The 23141-nt window shown below is 34.3% G+C and overlaps 2 protein-coding genes across 2 annotated transcripts; both read right to left on the reverse strand.

The window, feature by feature from the left end:
* Positions 1 to 9615: 9615 nt before the first annotated feature.
* Positions 9616 to 14255, reverse strand: LOC123538496 (tyrosine-protein phosphatase 10-like). Its single transcript, XM_045322652.2, has 7 exons — positions 14224 to 14255; positions 13723 to 13759; positions 13210 to 13316; positions 12279 to 12401; positions 11562 to 11713; positions 10860 to 10995; positions 9616 to 9921 (listed from the first exon to the last, which is right to left on the reverse strand). Exons 2-7 carry the CDS (start codon positions 13724 to 13726, stop codon positions 9871 to 9873), a joined length of 573 nt encoding a protein of 190 aa, XP_045178587.2. The 5' UTR covers positions 13727 to 13759; positions 14224 to 14255; the 3' UTR covers positions 9616 to 9870.
* A 695-nt stretch (positions 14256 to 14950) lies between these two features.
* LOC123538495 (multiple epidermal growth factor-like domains protein 6) lies at positions 14951 to 22630 on the reverse strand. Its single transcript, XM_053530767.1, has 7 exons — positions 22468 to 22630; positions 18051 to 20678; positions 17624 to 17729; positions 17020 to 17132; positions 16568 to 16737; positions 15937 to 16068; positions 14951 to 15358 (listed from the first exon to the last, which is right to left on the reverse strand). The coding sequence occupies exons 1-7, from the start codon at positions 22529 to 22531 to the stop codon at positions 15239 to 15241; spliced, it is 3333 nt and encodes a 1110-aa protein (XP_053386742.1). The 5' UTR covers positions 22532 to 22630; the 3' UTR covers positions 14951 to 15238.
* Between the last annotated feature and the right edge of the window lie 511 nt (positions 22631 to 23141).

Consider the following 23141-nt stretch of genomic DNA (forward strand, 5'->3'; position numbering starts at 1 on the left):
AATACGAAAAACAATATCTATAAACAAAAAACAAGATATTAAATTTCAGCTTGTTTTCAAATGGGTAATCTAATACTATTCTAATAAGGAAATTTGTAATTTAATGAACAGATGTATTACCAAGGAAATTAATAAATATGAATAAATAGAGGATTTTTTTTTGCCGCATGCCATATCATTATGAATAACCTCCTACGAGGAAACTATAATTTCAATGCAGATCAGTAACCAGGAAACATTTCACAATATTCTAATCATTTACTTGGTAACTTGTAATTTAATCTTAATTTATCACCAGGAAGCTTGATAATACATACAATGTAATATTACCTATGTAATATCAATGCATTTGTAATTTGTAGCCAATTTATTACCAGGAAAATTGTAAGATAATTACTATCTATTACCAGGAAACTTACAAGGTCGGATCAACAGCGGACTTGTTAAGTAAACAAGAGCTGGAGACACAAGACGACGGATCTTGCTGGCGATTATATATAATTTTTATACATAGAGGCATGAACTGGTTGGTTCTTCCCAGGAAAGACGGTATCGGTGCTATACACCAGGGGCACGTTAAAGAACCAGACTGTCTATTCGCAAAGAGCTAGCCTAAGTTTGCCGGACAAGACTGTATCTAAAAAGGATTTTTCTCTATCTGTTCTGGGGGATTGATCCTCTGGTCAGATCGCCCTGTGTCTGTACTAGTAGAGTAAAATATAAAATACCTCACTTATATTTGACTAAATCGGAGGGGGTAGTTATCGTATATATACTATTTATTTACCTGCTGGAATTGATTACTGTATTTACGTTTCTGTAAAGTTTTAAGCCATATTGTCAAATTGCTGGTTATATGGGACTGTCCAACATTGTAAAGGCGAAGGAATGCACAGTGTACCATGTAATTATATCAGGCACTAGTTAGCACAGATACAGTATCAAGACCTTCGCAAGTCAGCTGGGTTTCCTTAAAAAAGCAAATTTTATATTTCAAAGTTCGTTCAAAACCACGACATTGAAGAATAAGTGACGTGAACACTGTCAATAAGTAGATGAGGGTGCTGTGCAGCGGTCATCTAACTTTCGACTTTGCTAGATGTATATGTGGACACTGCTTCTTAATGACATTCACTTCAATTCATTTCCAGTATATCCAGGCACAAGATCAAGATAATTACATAACTACAGTGAATAACTAATTAAAATCATATACACATTGTAACATAAACATAGTAAACATAAAAATATACGTTATTGCGACTGCAGTATGCAGGATAAGTACATTTATGAAACATTCAATTTAAAGTCTTGAATATTGCCCTCTTCGTGTTTGCCATATCAGACATTCTGTTAAGATTTTGAAAACCTGGGATAGCCTGATAAAGTACGTGTACGTAAGTAAATGTAAGTAGGATTGGTGTACGAAAAATTTTCTGATGAACATTTTTGTCTTGTGTGTATTAATTCCAGTGAGATAAGATATACCTTTGTTGTATGAACAGTGTTTGCATAGGGATATATAGCGATGATGAAAATAGATTGTTTATGTGCGTAGTGGTTGGGGCTGGGGAGTTGAGGAGTCAAGTGTTCCACATTCCAACTTTCTGTGGCCAAAGCTACATCTGCAAAACAGTTGAAATAGTTTGAGTTAAATAAGAGGTTCAGTTGTACTATATTATTCAATGATCACTAGCTCTGTCTGTCATTTTGTACATATGAGCCGCGCCATGAGAAAACCAGAGTTTGCGACCAGCATGGATCCAGACCAGACTGCGCGGATCCATGCTGTTCGCTAACTGTTTCCCAGATTGCTATATGCTTTGAAAGTGGACAGCATGGATCGCGGACGCGCAGGCTGGTCTGGATCTATGCTGGTCGCAAACACATTATGTTGATTTTCAAATGGCGCGGCTCAATTATGATCCTGTTAACATCTTTTGTATATGTGCAGTACAAGAAAATAAGAAAAACCTTGCAAGCATTACAGACAATAAACAGAAAAAAAAACAAGTCAAGAATTGTGCCTTTCTACAAGATTTTTGGTTGGATTTAGTTTTTTTTCAAATAATTGAATTAATCTTTACTGAGACAAACATAAAAATATCCACCGTAATAATAAAGCTCTCGATAACGGAATCCTCAGTGGGGGCTTAAGTAATCACTTGTTTCACAGGGATTATGTCTAGTGTATTTCGACAAAGTCATGTGCGCTGGAACAACAATTATTTTCAAAAGAATTACATGAAATTATTTGACTTTTATGCCTAAACAATATAGTATTACCTATGTCTTCTGCTTGACTCGTCCAGCAAAACACTATTCCTTTCAATAACATGTATGATATTAAGATTTACTAACAGTTAATCATGGGTCAAACCGTCATTAAGTGGTGATAGTAGGTTTAAGAACGATGTAGTTGCTGATTTCCAGATATAGGACTGGTAGTTAATCCTTCTTGTGTGTTCATACAATGCATCAGATGTTGGCGGAAAATCCTTTCTTGGAGAACAGCTCATATCTAACATCGCCTATACTTTCTTTCGGTTTACCACAATATAGATAAGACACTGTTCGTGTCACAGCCAATGTTGCTAAATCTGATATTTGTATGGGAGCCTCACCAAGTTCCATCATTCCATCAAGTAATGAAAGGTATTCTTTATTATTTTAACTCTAGCGTTTTTTTTTCTTATTCCGTAGAATGTACCCATGGAGTCACAGCTACTTCACGCGTGTATAATTGGAAGAGCATTTGAAAGGTTTTCTCCTAATTCAGACGCTACATCATGCATTGGAATGAATCGTATCAACAGTTACTGACGAACGTCAGTCTTGAAGACTATCAGCAGGAGAGTAAAGGTGTTTTTACATGAATATCACGTAATGTTATCATTTTTGTATATTCGCGGTCCAATGTCAAGGCAAAATGGCCATATAATGCGTAACTGAATTATAGTTTTAGACAATATGTAAACTAGGTACTTGTACGTGCTTTAGCTTTTAACAAGTTTCCGAAAATGTGGTCAAGGTCGCTGACTTCAAATCACTTGCCCCTCATCGATGTGTGTTCGAGCCTCACTCGGGGCGTTGAATTCTTCATGTGAGGAAGCCATCCAGCTGGCTTACGGAAGGTCGGTGGTTCTACCCAGGTGCCCGCTTGTGATGAAATAATGCACGAGGGGCACCTGGGGTCTTCCTCCACCATTTAAGCTGGAAAGTCGCTATATGACCTATCATGTGTCGGTGCGACGTTAAATCCAAAAAGGTTTGGAAACTACGATTTCAAAGGGATTGCCAGATAAGTTCTCTAAGGTGATACTGCTTGTTTGATCATAGTTCTTGCATACGTATCGGTCTACTGATAGTTAAACTCGTTGAAATTAATGTGATGAATGTCAGATGGTAGTGCTGCTTTCGAGTTTTGGTCTGACATTAAGGTGTTATATGCTGTTTCTTTGACTTTTCTGTTTGTTGTTTTGACATTTCTCTTTGCTTATTCTGAATGATTTCTTTACTTTTGCAGTTATGATAATTGTGTGCATTGACCAACTGAGATCTTTACTTAAAAAGTGAAACCCTGTGTATTTTGTTTATTCTATTAATTTGATAATTATATTATTAAATAACTGGGTAATTGTAAATACACTTTCTTTCAATTTCTTTCAAGAAGTCTCTACTACCCCATATATTCCAGCGTTGACCAGTCGTTTTCCTATGCTTCTAGGGCATGGAGTCCTTTTGTTGAATTTGTGTAACAAATTAGGATTTCCGCATAAAACACACAAATGGTTTCATATGCATATCTGCTTCTTTTTAATAGAGCCGGTAAATGGTTAAGGTAAATCAGGAAGAGACAGGGTTCTATTGCGGAACCATGAGGAACCACAGAGAGAACAGTTAGAGTGCATGAGGGACAGCCCTCAACAACGTTATTTTCTTTGTACACATGTAAATAATTATATATAAGAAATATCAGTGTTGGCAGTATATTAAGCGTACTGCTGCTCCTCAATTCAATGTGTCATTTAAAAAGTCTTAGTATCGGTGCAAAGTGCATTTGCCCAGCTACAGTATGATACCTTTCTATCATATTTCTGCCGATCACAAGGCCCAGAAAAACCTCGTGCGTGTATATGTATGATACAAGCAAGGATTGAATTTAACAATAAAAAATAAGCGCACCCGAGAAAGTGGCTTCATATTTTTCATTTCGTATTTTATAACCTAGGAGATCGAATTAGGACAAATGTTGTTCTCTGTTTGTGAAACAGTATTATTGAAAGAACGTATGGTTATTGCAATAAAGAATTTTTATACTGGGTGTGATATTGCGTAATCAAATACATAAGATTCCCTACGGTAAATATATTAGATTCCTTATGGGTATGATAAATTTGAACAAGATAATATTCTATTTCATAGAATATTATTAATAGGAACTGACTTAAGGACCAACATCCCCCCAGGACTTTGCAGAAAAGCGTAAGTTACCTTCACATTATTACATAAATAGCTTGTTTATTCCACCATTTACTTTTTCCATTGTTAATGCTGTAACAATGGTTTGCTTATTTTATATTTTACTTGTGTACATTATTGTATTACTTTTTTATTTCATCATTTACTGGTGAACATTGTAATTGCATGGTTTGCTTATCCAACCATATATTTGTGTATATTATTTTAACATGCTATAATAAACATCGTTGTTATTCAAACGTATAGATATATGAGATTACGGATTATGCAGTTCTTGTAGTAAATGTTTAACTTGATTCATCCCAACAAGGAGGAGCAGTTGAAAATTTGTTTTAATCATAAACACTATAGTATTTTATCATTTTGTAGAATTAATTCATTTAAACCATACAATTTGTCTCCGTGTTTACCATTGATAAGTTATCTTGTGACCACTCTCGATTTTTTTTCAACAAATGTATTTTCGTTTCATATATATATTTCCAATATATCTATTATGCTATGTTTCTAAATTCTGATATCATGTTGGCTCTAAAATGAATTCAAGGCTGAAAATGTCAGATATTATTCAATGGAAATCAATATTTCTCCGTTTCACATTGGAATGTGACATATCTGTATATGCTTACAAACCATTTACAACTGCAAAATTACAGAGAATTCTATATCAACGCATTTAAGCGCAGACGGTCCCTTGACAACTCAAGAAATTGTCTGAAGGTTTTGAATCTAACTGTTCAACAAAAACAAATTATAAAATATTTCTTGTGTTACAGATTGAAATGGATAACTTTGAAAATCTGCTTTCAATTGAATGTTTCTGAAACGTATGTAATCGTGAAATATTAGTTACGTAATACTATTAGGTTTCTGCATCTATATTTTAAAGTAATTTCCATAGGTCTAAATACAGTCATATCATTAGAGATAAAATGTCATGCCTATACTGAACAAAAGCAGTGACGTTATAACGTTTTGATATCATAAAATGTGACGTCATAATACAAGAAAACAATATGAACCGCTGCAAATGTTTGCAATCCATTCCACAAGTTACCTCCAAGTTGTTGTGTTTAGTTATTAAACAAGTGTTGCCTTTTATGTTCGGTCAATATGAGGATTTATCGACCCTTGAAAAAATTATTTCGACAATGGGTGTGTCACTCTTTTTATTGACTTTACTATAAGGCAATAGAGAAATATAAACTAAAAACCATACATAAATTAAAAACAAAAAATCATTATATGTAGTAAAATGTTCATGTGTTCAAGCTTACTTTAGTGAATCAACATAATTATGTATATGTCTGATATTTTACAATTATTGCCTTTTGGTGATGTCGATATGTGGATTTATTGACCTGATAAAAGCGATATCGACCGAGGGCGCAGTCCGAGGTTCATATCGCTTTTATTAGGTCGATAAATCTACATATCGACGAACTTAAAAGGCAGCAATTGTTTTATTATTAAATCCCGCCTATTTAGAAGTTTAGAAGCTGATCATGATCTGCACTGGTCGCAAAGGCAGAACCATTCGTGTCCAGCATGATAAGGGCTAATAATTACATGTACGTATGTTTCGTTTGCAGTAATAGGACATTGTGGCTATTATTGTGCCAATTTTCACCTACAAAGCGGTGAACATTTTGGCCATATTTTCTTCCCATTTGAAATCAAAGCTCATATCAAAAGATGTGTATGACAGTGTCGGGTTATAGAGAGCACAGGTAAAACATAGCACTCTGTTACACTAATACGTTTTAGTATTTCGGCTAAATAGTTTTATGTATTCTTGACAGACTTTTTGCATTGTATTATTTTAAAGCAGTTCTGTGACCTGGAGACTGCTTTAAAAAGTCTACCTATTTAAATATTTTCAAATAGGTCTATCAGTTCCACGTGCATTTCGGCACACTGTCGGTTCATTGATGATATAAATTGTTTAAGGTTCATTTTGCACAAGGGTAATGGTTATGTAGCTAGAAGATAAATTGTAATGGGATATGTTTGCACCCAGGAAAGCCTTTGCGATTTCAGGGTATATGGATTATGCAAATACTTTACAACGTGCTGAAGTTTACGAGTTGTTGCATTCCCAATATATAATCATTAATGGAAAATAGATTCAAAGTAATATGCTAATATTATCCCCAAGCGAGTTTAAAAAGTATATATGGCACGTATTTTCTTTTCATGTTGTTTATTTATTAATGCGAAGAACTTAACTTAGCCCTTATCTTATTGACCGAGATCTGCTTATATCTGCTAACGTCTGACGGATTGTTATTGGTATCTGGAGACGTTAAATGTGCATCTGGCGCCATCACAGCATTTAATGTCAAAATATAATGCACATTTGGAGTACCAGATGTCATTTTGATGAGTAATCTCGTATACTTAATTTCCATATTGTTCCGATAATGTAAATGGTTTTACTATCAAAAGTTCCGACATGTTGGGCTTGTGAATATCTTCGATTTCTGATGGACAGAATCACCTTGATATGACCATTTGAGACAATAACTAAGACAACAAGGTGTGTTATTCGTTTCGTGTGGCACCGAATGTTGTAAATAATTATTGCGCTAGATCCGGCGAACCCATTATGACATAATGTTCTTAGCTGGTGCTAAAGAAATAAGGAATATGGCACATTTCGTAATGTAACATAAAATGACTCCATCAAGACGGGTCTACTATTATTTTGATTTAATTTGTTATTGGATTTCGTTATCGCATGACTACATCTGTGCTTTCGATACAAGGAAACGTTTTAAATGTAGCTTAAGTGTCATTCGAGTCGACTCAGTTCTTAAAATATTTCTCTCCCATGAGATTACTGACATTCGGAATCTTCCGTTCGATTACATATTCTACAAAATTCAAAGCTATTTCGGCATTCTTCGGAAAGTCACGTGCTAATCGTCTGACACATTCCTAAAATCTATAGAAGCAAACGTCTACGCAGTCATCTCCCTTACAGCTACGCTCTCATTAATCACTGCATGAATTTTAGATAAAATAATTGTGTCGACAGTGATCAGTGAGAGTGTGGTGGGAACGGAGATCACTGCGTGGGGAATGCCATAGAAGAATATGTAATCAAATGGAAATTACCAACTGCAGTTAGGGAAGGATTATTTCTTGCATGGTAATCGTAGATGTATACTATCAACAGGTATTCATCAACATGTACTGACATGTACTATTCACCATGAATGCATGTATATGTAACGTAATGCATCTTGATCAAACATCAATTCTCTAATTAACTTCGGTTTCTTGAATTGCAAAGGGTAAAGTATTTCAAGGTTTAACAGCAGCAGTTCAAATTTATGATCAACGGTAATGCAATCATCATAATTATGCCATTAACAGTTTTAATTGACATTTCACAAAGTATGGATTGTAAGATTTCAAATCTAGAATTCTAGGCTTATTTTAGTTAGCGAAGACATGATCAGGGCTCGTATTCATCAGCATTTAAGTCTCATATTTACATTCAAGACTTTAATTTGTTCAGTTCGCTCTTGCAATGACACATAACCATCGATTGCATGGACAATTTGCAGGAATCTTAATTCTGCAGTAAACAATAGCTTATTAGCAAACTTCAGCACACAAATGCAATAGCAAATTAATTGTTTTCCGTTTTTCAATCTAAGTCCGAAACTTTAAATGTTGACGAATACGGGTTCAGCTTGACCTATTCAGAACATTTATTATTTTGCCATAATATGTGTAAGTATTGACAGTCGTGACTCAGTGAATGACATTTTATTCCATATAAGTTAATTGTTAAATAAAATTAAACTTCAAGCAGCAGACAAAATCGACGCCAAATTATATACTGGTTTGAGTAGTAAATTCGGCCACTTTTTGCATTTTTTCATAAATATTTCTTTCTTTATACGATTGATTTGTACAAAATTTCTACCATATGTGCTTTAATACAAGCAACATTGATTGTTATCATTAACGGCCGGTAAAAGTATGATAAACAATAAACCCGCGCTTAAAATAACGGACAGGTTTAGCCTCCATATTTTACCCTCTAGAGGTTGTAAATATTCGGTCACTTTTTAAACATAAAGTTGGTTATATTTTCAACATTGTCTTGGAATTAAATCGATGCTACAGCCAAAATCGTTCTTTTTTCAACAAACTGAAATCAATTTGCAATAGCATACCTCGTGGGAAATATTTGCTATCAGAGATTTAAAAAGCGCCTGTCATCCTTCTCACAACAGCATGACGTAGTTTAAGTTTTACGTCACTGTTTATCACACATTCTGGCATAAAACTGCTGTTCTTGTCACATTTCCGGGGTGTTTTAATAGGAGAGTAAAGAGATTCTCGCGCTAAAGTGTTGTTATAACACTTTTTTATACATGCGCGTTCCGTGGCAAAGCATAAATGTATTACAGCCCCGAAACGGATCTAATTCAAAAGGAAATGACGCCAACGTGAAAAAACAACGTAGACATGGAAATTCAATGACGTTGAGGGACTATATATTCATTTACTTTGTTTTAAACGCGTTTTATGCTAATTAGCGCATGTTCTTTTCGTGTTATAAAGTATAGATGTGAATTAACCCTTGCCGGGCCTCAGCATAAACGAGCACGTGCGATGACGTCACGCGACCCGCGAGACAAAATATTTACTATTTAGAGTACACAACTTTAGGGAAGGACAACTTTTTTTCTACTCACCTCAATTTGTTGCTTTTTGCCGACTTTGTTGCTAACACAAGTGCTTGTGATGACACAGATGCGTTCTCAAGCATATGGCTCGAAAAAAAGCTTTAAAGTGGGTGGCCGAATATTTACGACCTGGCCGAATTTACGACTCGAACCAGTAAACTGCATTAGTTAGTTTAGAAATTAATCTGTCCAGACAGCTTAATAATATTACCCGTGATTGAGCAGATTTTGATTCTCATTATCATTGAGGTGAACTATAGCGGAACATTTTTATCTTTTTTCACTTGTCTGTGTTTCTGTTGTTTGCTATAATTGTACTTTTGAATTCAAGTCGACTTAATCATGTTTTTTTTTTCAGACAGTCGGTATCAAAAAAGTGTTATTATCAATCATAAATTGCATGTATAACAAATGTACACATCACTATCCGCATCATTCTCCTTCCATTCATTTTATGTTACATTTTGATTTATATAATGATGCAAAATTTTGAAGTTATAAGACTTTAAAACGACACAATTGTACATGTATATCATGAATAATAAAGTGATAAGGTAGGTAAAAAATCAAAGACAAAAGTCCAGCCGCTGACATGTTTGAGTTCTACATCTTGAATATCACTGATGTTTTAGTCACTGTTTTACCACAATGTCAATCAACATAAACACTCCACTACTGCTTAGCCTGATAGCACATGCACTAGAGACTTGTGGAGAAATATATACTGGTCCTGAAATGAATAGATAGATCATTAGATGCTGAAAAACATTATGAAGAGGAAACAGTATTATTTACAATTTGGTAATATCTTGCATTAAGAATTAAGTGAGTTTTAGTATAGGTGCGCTTAATGTAAAATACAGAAATTCGAACGTTGGTGGAATTACAATCAAGTCTTGATTTATCTTTCTATGCTATAAAGTTCTTTTTTCTGCGTTTACTGCTGACGTCCACTTCAAAGCACTTCTAAACGTACTAGCTCTATTTATCTACATCTCGGTCAATTAATTGCATGTGAATGTTTTAAGCAGATTAATGTCTATGTAGAGTATATGTGTACTTTTGTATCATTAACATATTTGATATCATACAAAAATAATTTTATACAATATATGATCAGCCATTACGCACATAAAATAAAAGTTCGTCACATCAACTTGTCCAAACTATTAAACAATACTAGTTAAAGGCCCATAACTTATTTGTTTAACATGTGGCTGCCGAACATTTTCTTTGTGAACATGATATACATTTATTTCTTGTTTACTCATTTTTAAGAATTTGTTTACTCTAATAATTGTCATATTTGAATTATGGTGGATATAGTAGAAAGTTTTTAATGAATGTTTGTGGATCTAAATCTGTAAGTCCATGTGCAGTTTTAGAATCGGTTCTCTCTAACAATTCAATTATGCACACCATCTATTTGGACATTTGTTACATCTGTTTAAGCATAAAAGGTAAAGCCCTATGGAATTTTAAGGAAGATAAACATATTCGATGTTCACATATGTCAAAAAGAATTTCTTTTTTCCCCGACCGGTTAAGATGTAAGCTACAAAGTATTCATGACAGTACTGAAGACAAAAATCTTGAATGGAAGTAACAAGATGGCAGATCTAAAACGCATATAATCTGTCAAGCCTTACATATATAAACTATACTTACAGCAGTTTGTATCATATTTACACGGTCCTCCCTCATGTTTCTTGCGCAGGCAAATATGTCAACGTATTTTTCCGAGCGTCCCTCCTTGGTCAGAATATCTAAAGCAATATAAGTACCGGTACGCCCAATACCTGCGCTGAAATGGTAAATGAGATAATACAGAGTGACTTAATGACTATAGACCACTTGTCAACAAAGCACCTGATATAAATTTGGAAACAAATGTGCTATATATTAATATCATGGAAAAAGTTTAACAAATACCAAGAAAAGTCAGAATAACCTAGCTTTTCGTGTTAAATTTCACAAAATGTGTCAGTCAAATTCTAACTTTCCAGCTAATAAAAGTTGATGAAGGCCCCGGTACACCCCCGGGCATGTTTTCCGAGTTTGGGCGGACATAAATTATAGAGCCATTATCCTTCTGTAAGCCAGCATGATTGTGTTCTCGTAGAAGTTACAGACAAAGCGGCAGTTCGAACTCACAGTGATCAAGTGATTTGAAGTACGCGACCTTCACAACTTGGTCATGGATGCTCACTTAACGACAAACTATGAGAGTATCATTATCAATGAGTGGAATTAAATGAAGACCACGTTGACTATATCGAAAAAGGGAACTATCACTTCCATTTTGAGACAAAAGCTATTCGTTGAATAGAACAATAAATGTGAATATAATAAACACAATGAGCAACTTACCTGCAGTGGACAACGACTGGTCCCGGGGTAACAGTGTTCAAGTTGTTTACACGCTTTTGGAATTCTGTCAAGCTATAAACGCTTTCTGGAATACCTTTATCTGGCCATGAGGTAAAGTGCATTTGGTACAACTTCCGCTTCTGCGTCGCTTTCTGCAATTCGTTCAAATATGTTGAAACAATTATAATCTTACTCTTCGAATCTGAGATTCATGCCATACATATGTTTTTGTTAGTTCTGAATTTACATTTTAAAACGAGCAAATATATTTCAACAAAGAATTTCTAAACTAACCATTTGTTACTTTGTAAGAAAACATCTATAATAATAGGTTCGTTATTATCACACACTGGAATGTTAAATATCAACATATATCATACATGCCCGACGCTCAGTTGCACATTCTACATATACATCAAAACAAAGTGTGTACAAGTGCTTTAAAGTATATGTTTGTGAATTAAAATAGAGTGTATCAAAGTAATTTGTGAATAAAAGTGATGGACCAATAACAGCAATTTCCCCCTCGATTAAGTGTTTTCTGTATGGTACTTGGGGATTAGATTGTTATAAGATAGATTTCTGTCATAGCCGAAGATGCCAAAATTGCTCACGATGACACGTAATCGGACAGGAATCGCAGAGTGTCCTCTAATTAAACTCAATCGAAAGGCCTCAATATTGGCCTATTTTGTTAGGCGGAGCAATTTTACTAGCCTGAACAGTGAAGGTCCTGATTGTGTAATCTGCCAAAATATCTTCTGAAAGACACGTAACTTGTACATCACCGTACAGTCCCTGCGACCCTCTATCTGGCCAATATTTGTCACATTTCGGAACCTTAATTTTTTATGACGTGTTTTTATAGATAGATAGATAGATAACTTTATTACTTTCATATAAGCTACAAAAACCCATGATGACATATAATTTTCATAATACAAGATATAGCAAAACAGTGGTGAACATCACACTATGCGAAATTTTTCAATTGGAATTTAAAAAAATCTGTTCCGGAGAAGGTCAGAAATATCTATGAGAAAAAAAAATCTGTCTCTAAACTGTAAATTGTTAAACAATTTGGGACTTGTGGCAGTAACTACTCCAAAAGTGATTGTTTTACCTGATACTCTTAGATATTTCTGTCATTATTATATTTATTATAAATATGAATATCTTATGCAAAATTGAAGTAACATTATATATATATATATATCAAGTTATTGTGAAAATTATCATATCAGGCAATGTATTTACAAATTGACAAAGGGTCTTAGACGTCTGTATGCTTATTCTATGCCTTCCGGGTACATCTATACGCTTCCTTAAAACTAGTAACGTTCAGAAAACCCATGAATACGATGATATGGTATCATTAATATACTAATTGAGTGACCTGTAGTTCAATAATCAAGTCTATTGCAAGAAGTTTTAAGGCACGCCATTTAGTAAGTGTTTCACGAGATTAGAAATTATTTTCAAAGTTAAGGTTTTAATTTTTGACTTATCAGCTCCAGTAAGTATAAATTATGGTCCTGTCACATTACATTTACTTTGAACCTGCGATAAGAAGTCGGGTTTCCGTAAAGACTGTGTCCCATGACGTGTAAAACTGGACATATAAACTAGTAAAATAAGTACAACTTACTCCTAACTCTTTTAAGTTTGTCAACATGACAATTATGCTAACACTCTCCTGCCAAATCATTTCCCAAAATACAGCAAAGTCTGCACCCATGTGTTTAGTGGTTGGTCCTGAATATGATAAATGAAAGAATATTAAAGCAATGACTGCTGATATGTCATGGAAGAATGTAGTCCAATTTATATCTTAAAATGAAAAAAAACAAAAAAAAACTAATGTTACTGAAATAATCAAAGACATGCTATACTATGAATTTGAAATAATTTAATGTCGTAGCATAAAAGTTCGTTTTGTTTTGTTAAAACGGCTATTTCGTTGGGGTTCACATTCGTCGTGGATTTCAAAGCTTACTGATAAAATAGACAGAAATTGTCTTTATTCGTTGAAATGTAATTTCGTGGATTGACTTAGTCACGAAATCCACGAAAATTAATAACCTACGTAAATTAATCCGCCACAAAAATTAATCCGCGTTGAATATTACTGATTTTATGGTATATAAAGAGTTTTACATACCCATGCAAGCTATATAGGCATTCTTCCTATTATGCCCCTATGAAAAGAATAAAATAATACATTCATCGCTTTTAATAAAATAAAGGTTTTTTTTCTAACTTCATAAAATGAATAAAGCACATTCTTAAGCATTTTATTTAAATACTTAAAACTAGAACTAATACAAAACAGGAATGTCTATAATAATATATACGTCACCTTTTCCGCAAGTACTGTTTGTCAAGCCGCACAATTGCAAAAATGAAACTAAATGTAACAAAATACGTTTACGAAGTGTAATGACATATCGCTTAGTAAGACTAGTTTAAAAGACTAATTCTAAATATAGAAATGCCCCAGAGTAGAACCATTGACATTTCTAAAACAAAATAAATTTAATTAACAAAGGTTTGAACCGACAAAAGATATCACTACAGAACGCTCGAACTCGGATACACAACGTGACAAGAAGTTGCAATAACACCTTTGTTCGGTTACGAACAAAAGGTACTTGTTTCTTACATCTATATAGCTTGCATTTATGTAGTCATCTTTGCCGTTCTTTTGTCATCTGAAGAAGGAAACAATCTTACAAATTACAGTTGAAACTTGATTTCTCGACCTTGCTTATATCAAAACTCTGTCTATATCGAAGACAGTTTCAAGTCCCGTCACAAAAATCATTTTGAGTCGAATGTTAAGGTTTCCGGTCACTCGGAATTCGAGATACAGAGTTTCAGTTTTATTTTAAAGATATCTGGTCCGTTAGGGAACTTGGTTCGATATGGTTGTTGATCAATGTCTTGCTTGACAAATCAAGTTAGTAAAAACTGTTTCGCTGATACACTAGCATACAACACTTCTCACACCCCTTGCCACCCCCTTCACCAGGCTCTATTCTTTAACACAGACAAATCCGTCTTTGACTCCTTGATCAAAACGGACCAGGCAACACTGTTCAATTACATGGGGATTTTTTTCAGACGCCGAAAAGGCAAATTAGAGAAATGATGATATCTGAGTCAAAAATAAACAATTAATAATAATATGTCTTTTGCTGTGAAAATTGACGGTTAGCCCCGTATTTCAATAGAAAAATGTTCAAAAAGCATCAAATCATATGAAGAAGTAGTCGTTTCACTTGAAAATTAAACAGCATATAAACAACGGAATGATTGTAAATTTACTTATATTACGATTGAATTCTAGAAAAGGACCGCTTAAAGGGGTCACACTTCTGGAGAGTTCTACGCCTTTAAAACACCATTATCAAAACTTGTTTTGTTACATTTGAAATAAAGTCCAAGTCGAGAAATTTCACATAACTTAAGTAAAAAGTATTTTTCAGAACGATTATTTTATTTCTTTAATTTTAAAGAAGAACACCATTTTTAGAATATTCCAAGTATCCAGTCGTACGGGACACTACGGTAACACATAGAAAAGTAGATTGCTGGTTAAGAGTTTGCTCGTTTACCAAATACTTCAATCTGTGGCTTCGGATTATACTCATAAACCTTTATTAAAGAATTATGGTTTACAGCATTTCGTTACAGAAGAAAACTTTACACGGATATAATCCTCGGTAGCGATTCTTTTTAAAGTTTTCCGTCGTTTGTGATGCCCCATATGGTTTTAAAAGTCCAACAGGTAATTCCTGAATATATAAAAAAAAAAACAACAAAAAAAAACATAGTTATAAATAAGAAGCTCCGTCTAAGATAAGTCAAACTGAAAACAAAAATATAAATCTGAAGAAATAGATTCATTGCGGACGTTTCATAGAGTCATTTGCAAACGTTTTAACCATCGATTTTTCAATAATAGCAATTAATGGCACATAATGTCTTTGTTCAGAATTTGACTGCCACATGTATGGAACAGGAAGTATATTAGTTTCCTGCTAAGTCATATTCTCATTCATTGCTTTCTATAATATTTGTTAAAGGTTTGAATATTGATTAACATAGCAGTACAATGCTGTTTTTTTACCTCCCCTTATGGTTCTAACTATATACATGCATGTGTAGTATTTAGAGTAGTGTTTTTCTGTCCAACGTCTCTTTGATAGCTGTTTCATCACGTTGTACTTAAAATATAAAGACTTATGGGACTTTTACATGTGCTATTTGCGAGCGCATCTAAAGCGACAATTACACAAGAACTACACAAATTCAGGTCATACTTGATCATTATACCATTATTTACGACCAAACGAATGTTGCCTTTTACTACCTTAAATTCTTTAATGAAATCGTCCATTGTCTTTTTTGAAACAAACTCCTTCAGTTTGTTTATTTGTACCCTTCTTTTCAGTACCGCAGCTGTATTGTAGTACGTATCATCATCATTGAATGTAAACATTGTCTGAAGTGTAATGCATAATTTATTTTATAATAAATGCTATGTTACCTATGCCATTCATTAAGCATTGTCAAGACAAAGAGGTGTCGGTTGTAATGTGTAGCTAGATGACAACGAATACAACGGATACGGTTTATAAAGAAAGATAAAATGTGACTTAAGTGTTAGAGGGACATAATTTCATCAAATTGAGCGCAATAGTTATGGAACCTAATATCACTGGGACGGGATGTTTTTAAGTTCAAATTAATTGTAATGAGTAACAAGATATGAACTTGCTGATAATCGTTAAGAAGATGATTATACACGGCGAGCTGGGCCAGATATACTTGTCCTTTTGTACTAAATTATATTTTTTACGAATTGCAAACAATGATTATATATTTAACATGAATCACGTTTGCTCATCAAATATTATGTAATAATACAAGAGTGACAATAAGTGTCTACATGGGGTTAATTGCGTGTCTTTTAACAAAACATGTACACAATTTTTACAGACCGTCTGTGTCGCTTCAACTCCCATTAGGTTTTCCTCTTCGTATAATTCTATTTCCACCTCCTCGCTTGAGTCTACTTGTGTTAGAAACCTTTCAGTCTTTGAAATGCTAGCGTATTCTACCTTTGTTTCAATAGTTTTATTGTCCACATTTCTACTTTCCCTGCTGCTTCCTGCAAAAGTGAGCACACTTGTTTATAAATCATGAAGCATTCCTTTCATTTGCCGTTCGGCAAATACAAAATTATACAAAGCTCTGATATATTTTTTTCATCAACATTTATATGATACAATCTAAATTATGATCATACATAATGGTGATTCTAAGAACAACTCACAGAAAAATAGGTACAACAAAACGTAACGCATTTAATTGTTTCTTATATTTTACAGTCATTTAGTTAAGTAAGTTACGACAATAGTGAAACAAACGCAATAAGTTATTTTTGATATACCAGCAGCCACATTTGGCCGACTGTTCATATCATCCCGATTTTCTACTTCAACATGGTCAACATTGATATTTCTATGTCGTTCTCTCATTTCCAGTGATGGTTTGGTCCTGCTTCTATAAATCATACTTTGATGAATAAATAGATAGGTAACAGAATTATACCAAATAATAACCATTATATATTAACTTTAAAAAAGAATGAAAGTAAAACGTCGTATACCAGTACAGCTGGCAAAAGTAAAGACGTGCACATTTTGCAAATGTAAAGTCGAACACAGCAAAGAATAAAATTGTTACAGGTGCTACTACACACTTTTTTAGGTAGTGAAAATGTAATTAAATTTTCTTTAAAGCAGTTTACACAAGTTTCAGATTTTTACTGTTTTGTGTAATATCTGATATTATTTGGAAAACAAGGCAATGCACACTTGGTATTGTATCGATCAAAAAGCATATAAAAGACATCTGTATGGATCTAATGGAATGGCAAGAAGAATATTATTTATGAATATCTTTTCTGTAATACTTATGAATATATTTTCTTGAGGAATGTATTATAACGATGGTAAGTAATAAACATTCAATATAATGTAAATATTTTTTACCTTTTATGGAATTTGATACAAATTACCGTGGTAATAATGCCAATCAGGATAACTACCAAGGCACTGCCTGTACCTATGAAAACGCCTGTACCAATCCTACCAGTCACTTGAACGAGAAACATAAAGCAAAGGTATATTATCAGTATTCAATTATTAAATGAAGATGCACTCTATACAAATATCGTTAATGACATACTTTTACGTTACCATACATTTAACTTCATGTTATGTATTTAATGACTTCTGATTTGAATAACATATATTAAGGAATATCATGCTGTAAGTCTTTATAGATATAACTAATGTTATACGTGTACACCTCCATACATCTAGCTTCATGAAATATATTCAATATCTTATGATTTGAATGGCATAAATTCATGTTTAATGCAGTATATTATTGTCGACTTGTAGAAAAAATACATACCTCGTGTGCAGGTTGTTCCTTCAAATCCTAGCCGACATCCTACACTACAATCTCCGCCTAATCTGTTACAAGTGTTGTTCACACAGTTTTTGCTGCAGGGCATATCACAGATCGTGCCATGGAAGCCGTTAATACATCCTAGGATGCAATGTCCTGTTTTCCATTGGCATTCACCAATTAAACAATTCTTGTTACATTCGTTTTCACAGTATGTACCGTAACTTGTGTTCTTACTACAATCATTTAAACATTGGCCATCATTTTGACTGCATACGGGTACTCCATTTCTTCTTCCGCAGTTTGTACTACAATTTTCTAAGCATTTGATACCGTATCTTCCGTCGGTACACTTCAAGCAATCTCCGTTAGTTTGGCTACAACCTAAACAATTACGATCACAGGATTTCTCACACTTCCTTCCCCATAATCCATTTATACAGCCATGTAGACAAAATCCATTTGTTGTATTGCATTCGTTACGGGAACAGTTAGGCGAACAAGGTCCGCATCGCTTATGTTTCAGCTGATCAGTTAGACCATTTGTTGGATAGTAACCCTTTGTACACATAACACAACCTTCATATTGGCCGTTATCGTCTGCCAAGCATTCCGAACAATAACTATCATTGTGATTGCAACGCAAAGAACATTTTCTTCCAAAATATCCTTCTTTACAGCCTTCAGAGCATGCTCCGTCGTTGTCAAAGCATTTTCCATTCTTGCAGTTCGTTGGGCACAGCGAGTCACACTTAGCTCCCCAAAGTCCTTGAAAACATCCGTGTAGACATCGGCCATTTTCTTCGTTACAGCTGTTATTTAAACATGTCGTACTACAATCTAATTTACATGTTAGATATGCTTCCCCGTTAATGGAACGCCTGCCGTATTTTCCGTGAATGCAAGACGAACATTTAAAGTGTGAACTTCTGGCACACGTTTTACATTCCTTCAAACACGTTTTATCACACATTGTGTCGTATAAACCGTCGGCGCAGTCCTCCTCACAGTAACCATCATGTTGTCTACATTTAGTTCCATATTTGCAGTTAGAACATTCATTTTCACAAATGTTACCTTTGAATCCTGTTTTGCAATTTAAGCATTTTGTCGCCGATAAGCAGCTTGAACAGTTCTCGGGGCAGTTTCTATCACAAAGATCGCCAAAATATCCATCAATACACGATCGACAATGACCATTTGTTCTTAAACATTTCTCTTTACAATTAGGAGAGCAAACATTCGAGCATTTTACTCCAAAGTATCCTTCTGCACATGCAACACAGTTACCGTCAATTCTACAAGTACTAGTTGCACATGTTTCAGGGCATCTAGATTCACATCGTACTCCATAAAACCCTTCCATGCACTTGGTACATGAGCCATTTTCTTGATAACAGGTTTTTTGATAGCAATTTGGTGGACATCTCATCGAGCACGTAAGTCCAAAATATCCTTTCTCACAATGTGAACAATCATTGTTAGACTTGCATTCTTTACAATTCGGTAAGCAATTGTGTTCACATTCAGCTCCCCAATTTCCCGGCAAACAATGATTACACTGAGTATTTGAAGTGCAACTTACACATTTTCTTGGGCATTTCAAACATTCCTTTCCATGAAATCCATTCACACAGCTATCACACTTCTCTCCGGTAAATTGATATTTGCACCCGTCGGGACATACGCCAGTATCTTTATAGCATCTATCAGTTAAACAGCCTCGACTACAAGACGTATTACAATGCTGTCCCCAAAATCCAGCGTCACAAATGTAACAATGTTGTCCATTATATCCAGGTTTGCATTTCTGACAGAGACCGTCATTCTTACTACAGATATTGCCTTCACAGCCTCCGGGACATATAACGTTACAGGTTCGACCGTAATATCCTTGAATGCATTCTTGGCATATCGTGTCGAAAACACATGATTTACAAGTCTGAGGACAGGTATTCTGACACTTATTTCCCCAAGATCTTGGCTTACACAATGAACAATGGTTTGAGGATGTGCATTTCAAACAGGTGTTGGGGCAATTTTTACATGTAGAATCATGATAATAGAGTCCATCAACGCATGAGTCACAGTGGGGAGCTTTAAACCCTGGTTTACAACCTTTTAAACAGGCTCCACTTTGCTTGTCACAAACGTTAGCCTCACAGCCTTTTGCGCAATTTTTGTTACAGTTGGTACCATATTTACCCAAAAAGCATTTGTCACATCTATGACCTTGAAAGTTTTGACGACAAATACAATAACCGCTTTTCATGTCACAACGTCCATCTTCACAGCCATGTTCGCAATTCTTCTCACAAGTTTTACCATAATACCAAATATGACATTTCGTGCAAACGTCACATGATGAACATGATTCACAATGTATATCATTGCATCGAATTTGACATGTTCTTTTCTCTATATCGATGCAAAATCCAGGCTTACATGTAGTACAGGTTTTATATGAAGTGCAAGCTTTACAATCCTCGTTGCACCTAAGACTGCAATTCTTGAATTCAGGATACGATTGATCGTCATACCAGTGACCGTTGTAGTATCTGTCTACGCATCGTTCACATGTATTATCGTTAATGCACGTTTCGCAGTGTTTTGGACAGGATAGACTTTGCGCTTTAAAAAAAGGAATCACTTTGATTATACTTTCAAAGATGTACTATGTTCCTCTTTTTCTTTACTATTTTTACTATAATTCTACTTTTAATGATGTACTATGTTGATCTTTTGCTAAACTATTATAATCAGCATAAATCTTTGATTTAAAAATCTTACTGATTCTACTGAAATATATTTAACTTGGCTTGATTGTTCGTTTTGTCCCCGTGTGTTAGCTTTGTGTGTGTGCGCGTGTATGTGTGTGTGTTTGTGGTGTGCACTTCTGCGTGCTGTAGGTTTCGTTTTGGGGAGGCTGCGATTTTGGTACGTGGCATTCCCTGTTTGATATTTGTCTTTGTTTTTTTTTGATATACATAAATTAACTTTGTCTGTAATGCAGCATTCACAATTAAACGTAAACATCTACTAGCAACCATCTGTTTAAAAATTTATCTTTAACTTATATTTTAGGACAAAGCTGAGCTGCATTATTGATAATTTTCAAGTTCATAAACTTCAATATACTTCTACTTGAAGTTGCTTAAATTTAGCTTTTTATCATAATAATATATTCTACACAAGAGGACTTAGGAGCGTTTTGATTCAGTTTTGTCGGAAGTTATGCATACGTATGAGGTTAAATTTTACTATCACTATTTAGTGATATCTCCAATAATTTTATCCATTAATTACAGTTTCATATCACGAAATTTATTTGTCATTAAATAGATTTAAAATCATCATTACATACCTTGATTTTGATATATCACTATATATATTTCGTGATATCATTAAATGATTTTTAAATATCTTAAACCACTTATGCGTTAGTTTTGATATCAATAATAACTTAAATATCATACATTCGATTTGTGATATCACATAAGTCATTATCTAATGACTTAAATGGCATTTTCTATCACAAAATGGCTTTCACGTCTTCATAAATTATGACTTCTTTGAAGTATCGCGGTCGCTTACGTATGGCCTCACGTTTGAAACCAATCTCTGACAACTGTGTCAGGTAGTCGACTCTTTGGCACAGTGGTTAGAGCACTGACCTTCCACTTGTGCGACCCGGGTTCGAATCCCGCCTAAGACACTTGAGATTCTCCATCGCTAAATTCTATCCTCTTCAATAATTGTTACGCTCTTAAGTCGTAAGACCATAATGAATTAATAATATCATAAAAATGGTACCTCAGCACCTTATTTAGTTGTCCGCCCGCTTAGCTCTGTAGGAAGAGCGTTGGTCTACGGATCGCGAGTTTGATCCCTGGGCGAGGCGTATGGCTCTCTGTGACGATTTGATAAAAGCCATTGTGTCTGAAATCATTCGTCCTCCACCTCAGATAATTCATGTTTTGAAGTTGGCAGTTACTTGCGGAGAACAGGTTTGTACTGGTACAGAATCCAGGAACACTGGTTAGGTTAACCGCCCAACGTTACGTGGCTGAAATACTGTTGAAGGCGTTAAACCCAAAACAAACAAACAAACCTTAAATATGCAGCAACATTTTGAATTCCATTGCAATTGAAACTAAAAAAGTTTGTTCACGTATTTATATGATAATATTTTATTGTTATTTTCTAACAATTACAGATATTTAATAACAGATGTTTAGACTGTCCTTATTGAAACTGATAAATTCAATAAAGAAATTCATTTTTGAATGCGTATTTCATTTTTAGAACACGCTATAGATTATCAGGTGTGTTAATATCCTCTTTATATAAACACTCTTAATGTCATGCTTTCAAAAATTTGTTGTTGCCCAATAATGTTATAGATTTAAATGAAACATACCTATCAGGAGAGTCGCAAAAATTACAAAGGTGCCACTAGACAACAGTCCGTACGTTGAAATCATCTTTGTGTCACAAAGGATGCATTTTGTTGTTAACAATAGCCTACCGAAACATGTTTTGTTATACGTATACGTGTTGAGTTTATAGTTTGTAAAATAATACTGTTGTGTCATTCATGTACATCATACACACTTGAATAAAAGAATGTTTCAAGTGGTTTCAATGAGTTCTTAAAATACTTTGATTGATCGATAGAAAAGATATATTTTCAGTATTGTTTGTTCCATTTTTGCATGCACCATATATATTGAGTAAAAAATCTAACTAACATTTACAACGTATCTATTTTTTTACAATATTTTTAATGCACAGTTGTCTTCTTCAATTATCAAAATAGTGCGATTTCAGAAAGTAAAATCGCGAAAATAATGAGTATTGGCTTTGTCTTGTGTCATTTCAGAACCAGTGATGGATTATAAAATTTTCGGCGTATATATACGTTATAAGGATAAGTATCTAAATGAACATGTTCATATGTTCATGTATTTACGTATGTTTCTGCGTAATAATGGTCCATCCGGTCGTGAAGCAATGGCCGTAGCATATGCTATGTAGATTTTCGTTGTTATAGCATCGGCGTTTTTTTATTCTTGGCCCCGTTTAAATTAATTT

The sequence above is a fragment of the Mercenaria mercenaria genome, chromosome 18 (genome assembly GCF_021730395.1).
Source record: "Mercenaria mercenaria strain notata chromosome 18, MADL_Memer_1, whole genome shotgun sequence".
Lineage (NCBI taxonomy): Eukaryota > Metazoa > Mollusca > Bivalvia > Venerida > Veneridae > Mercenaria > Mercenaria mercenaria.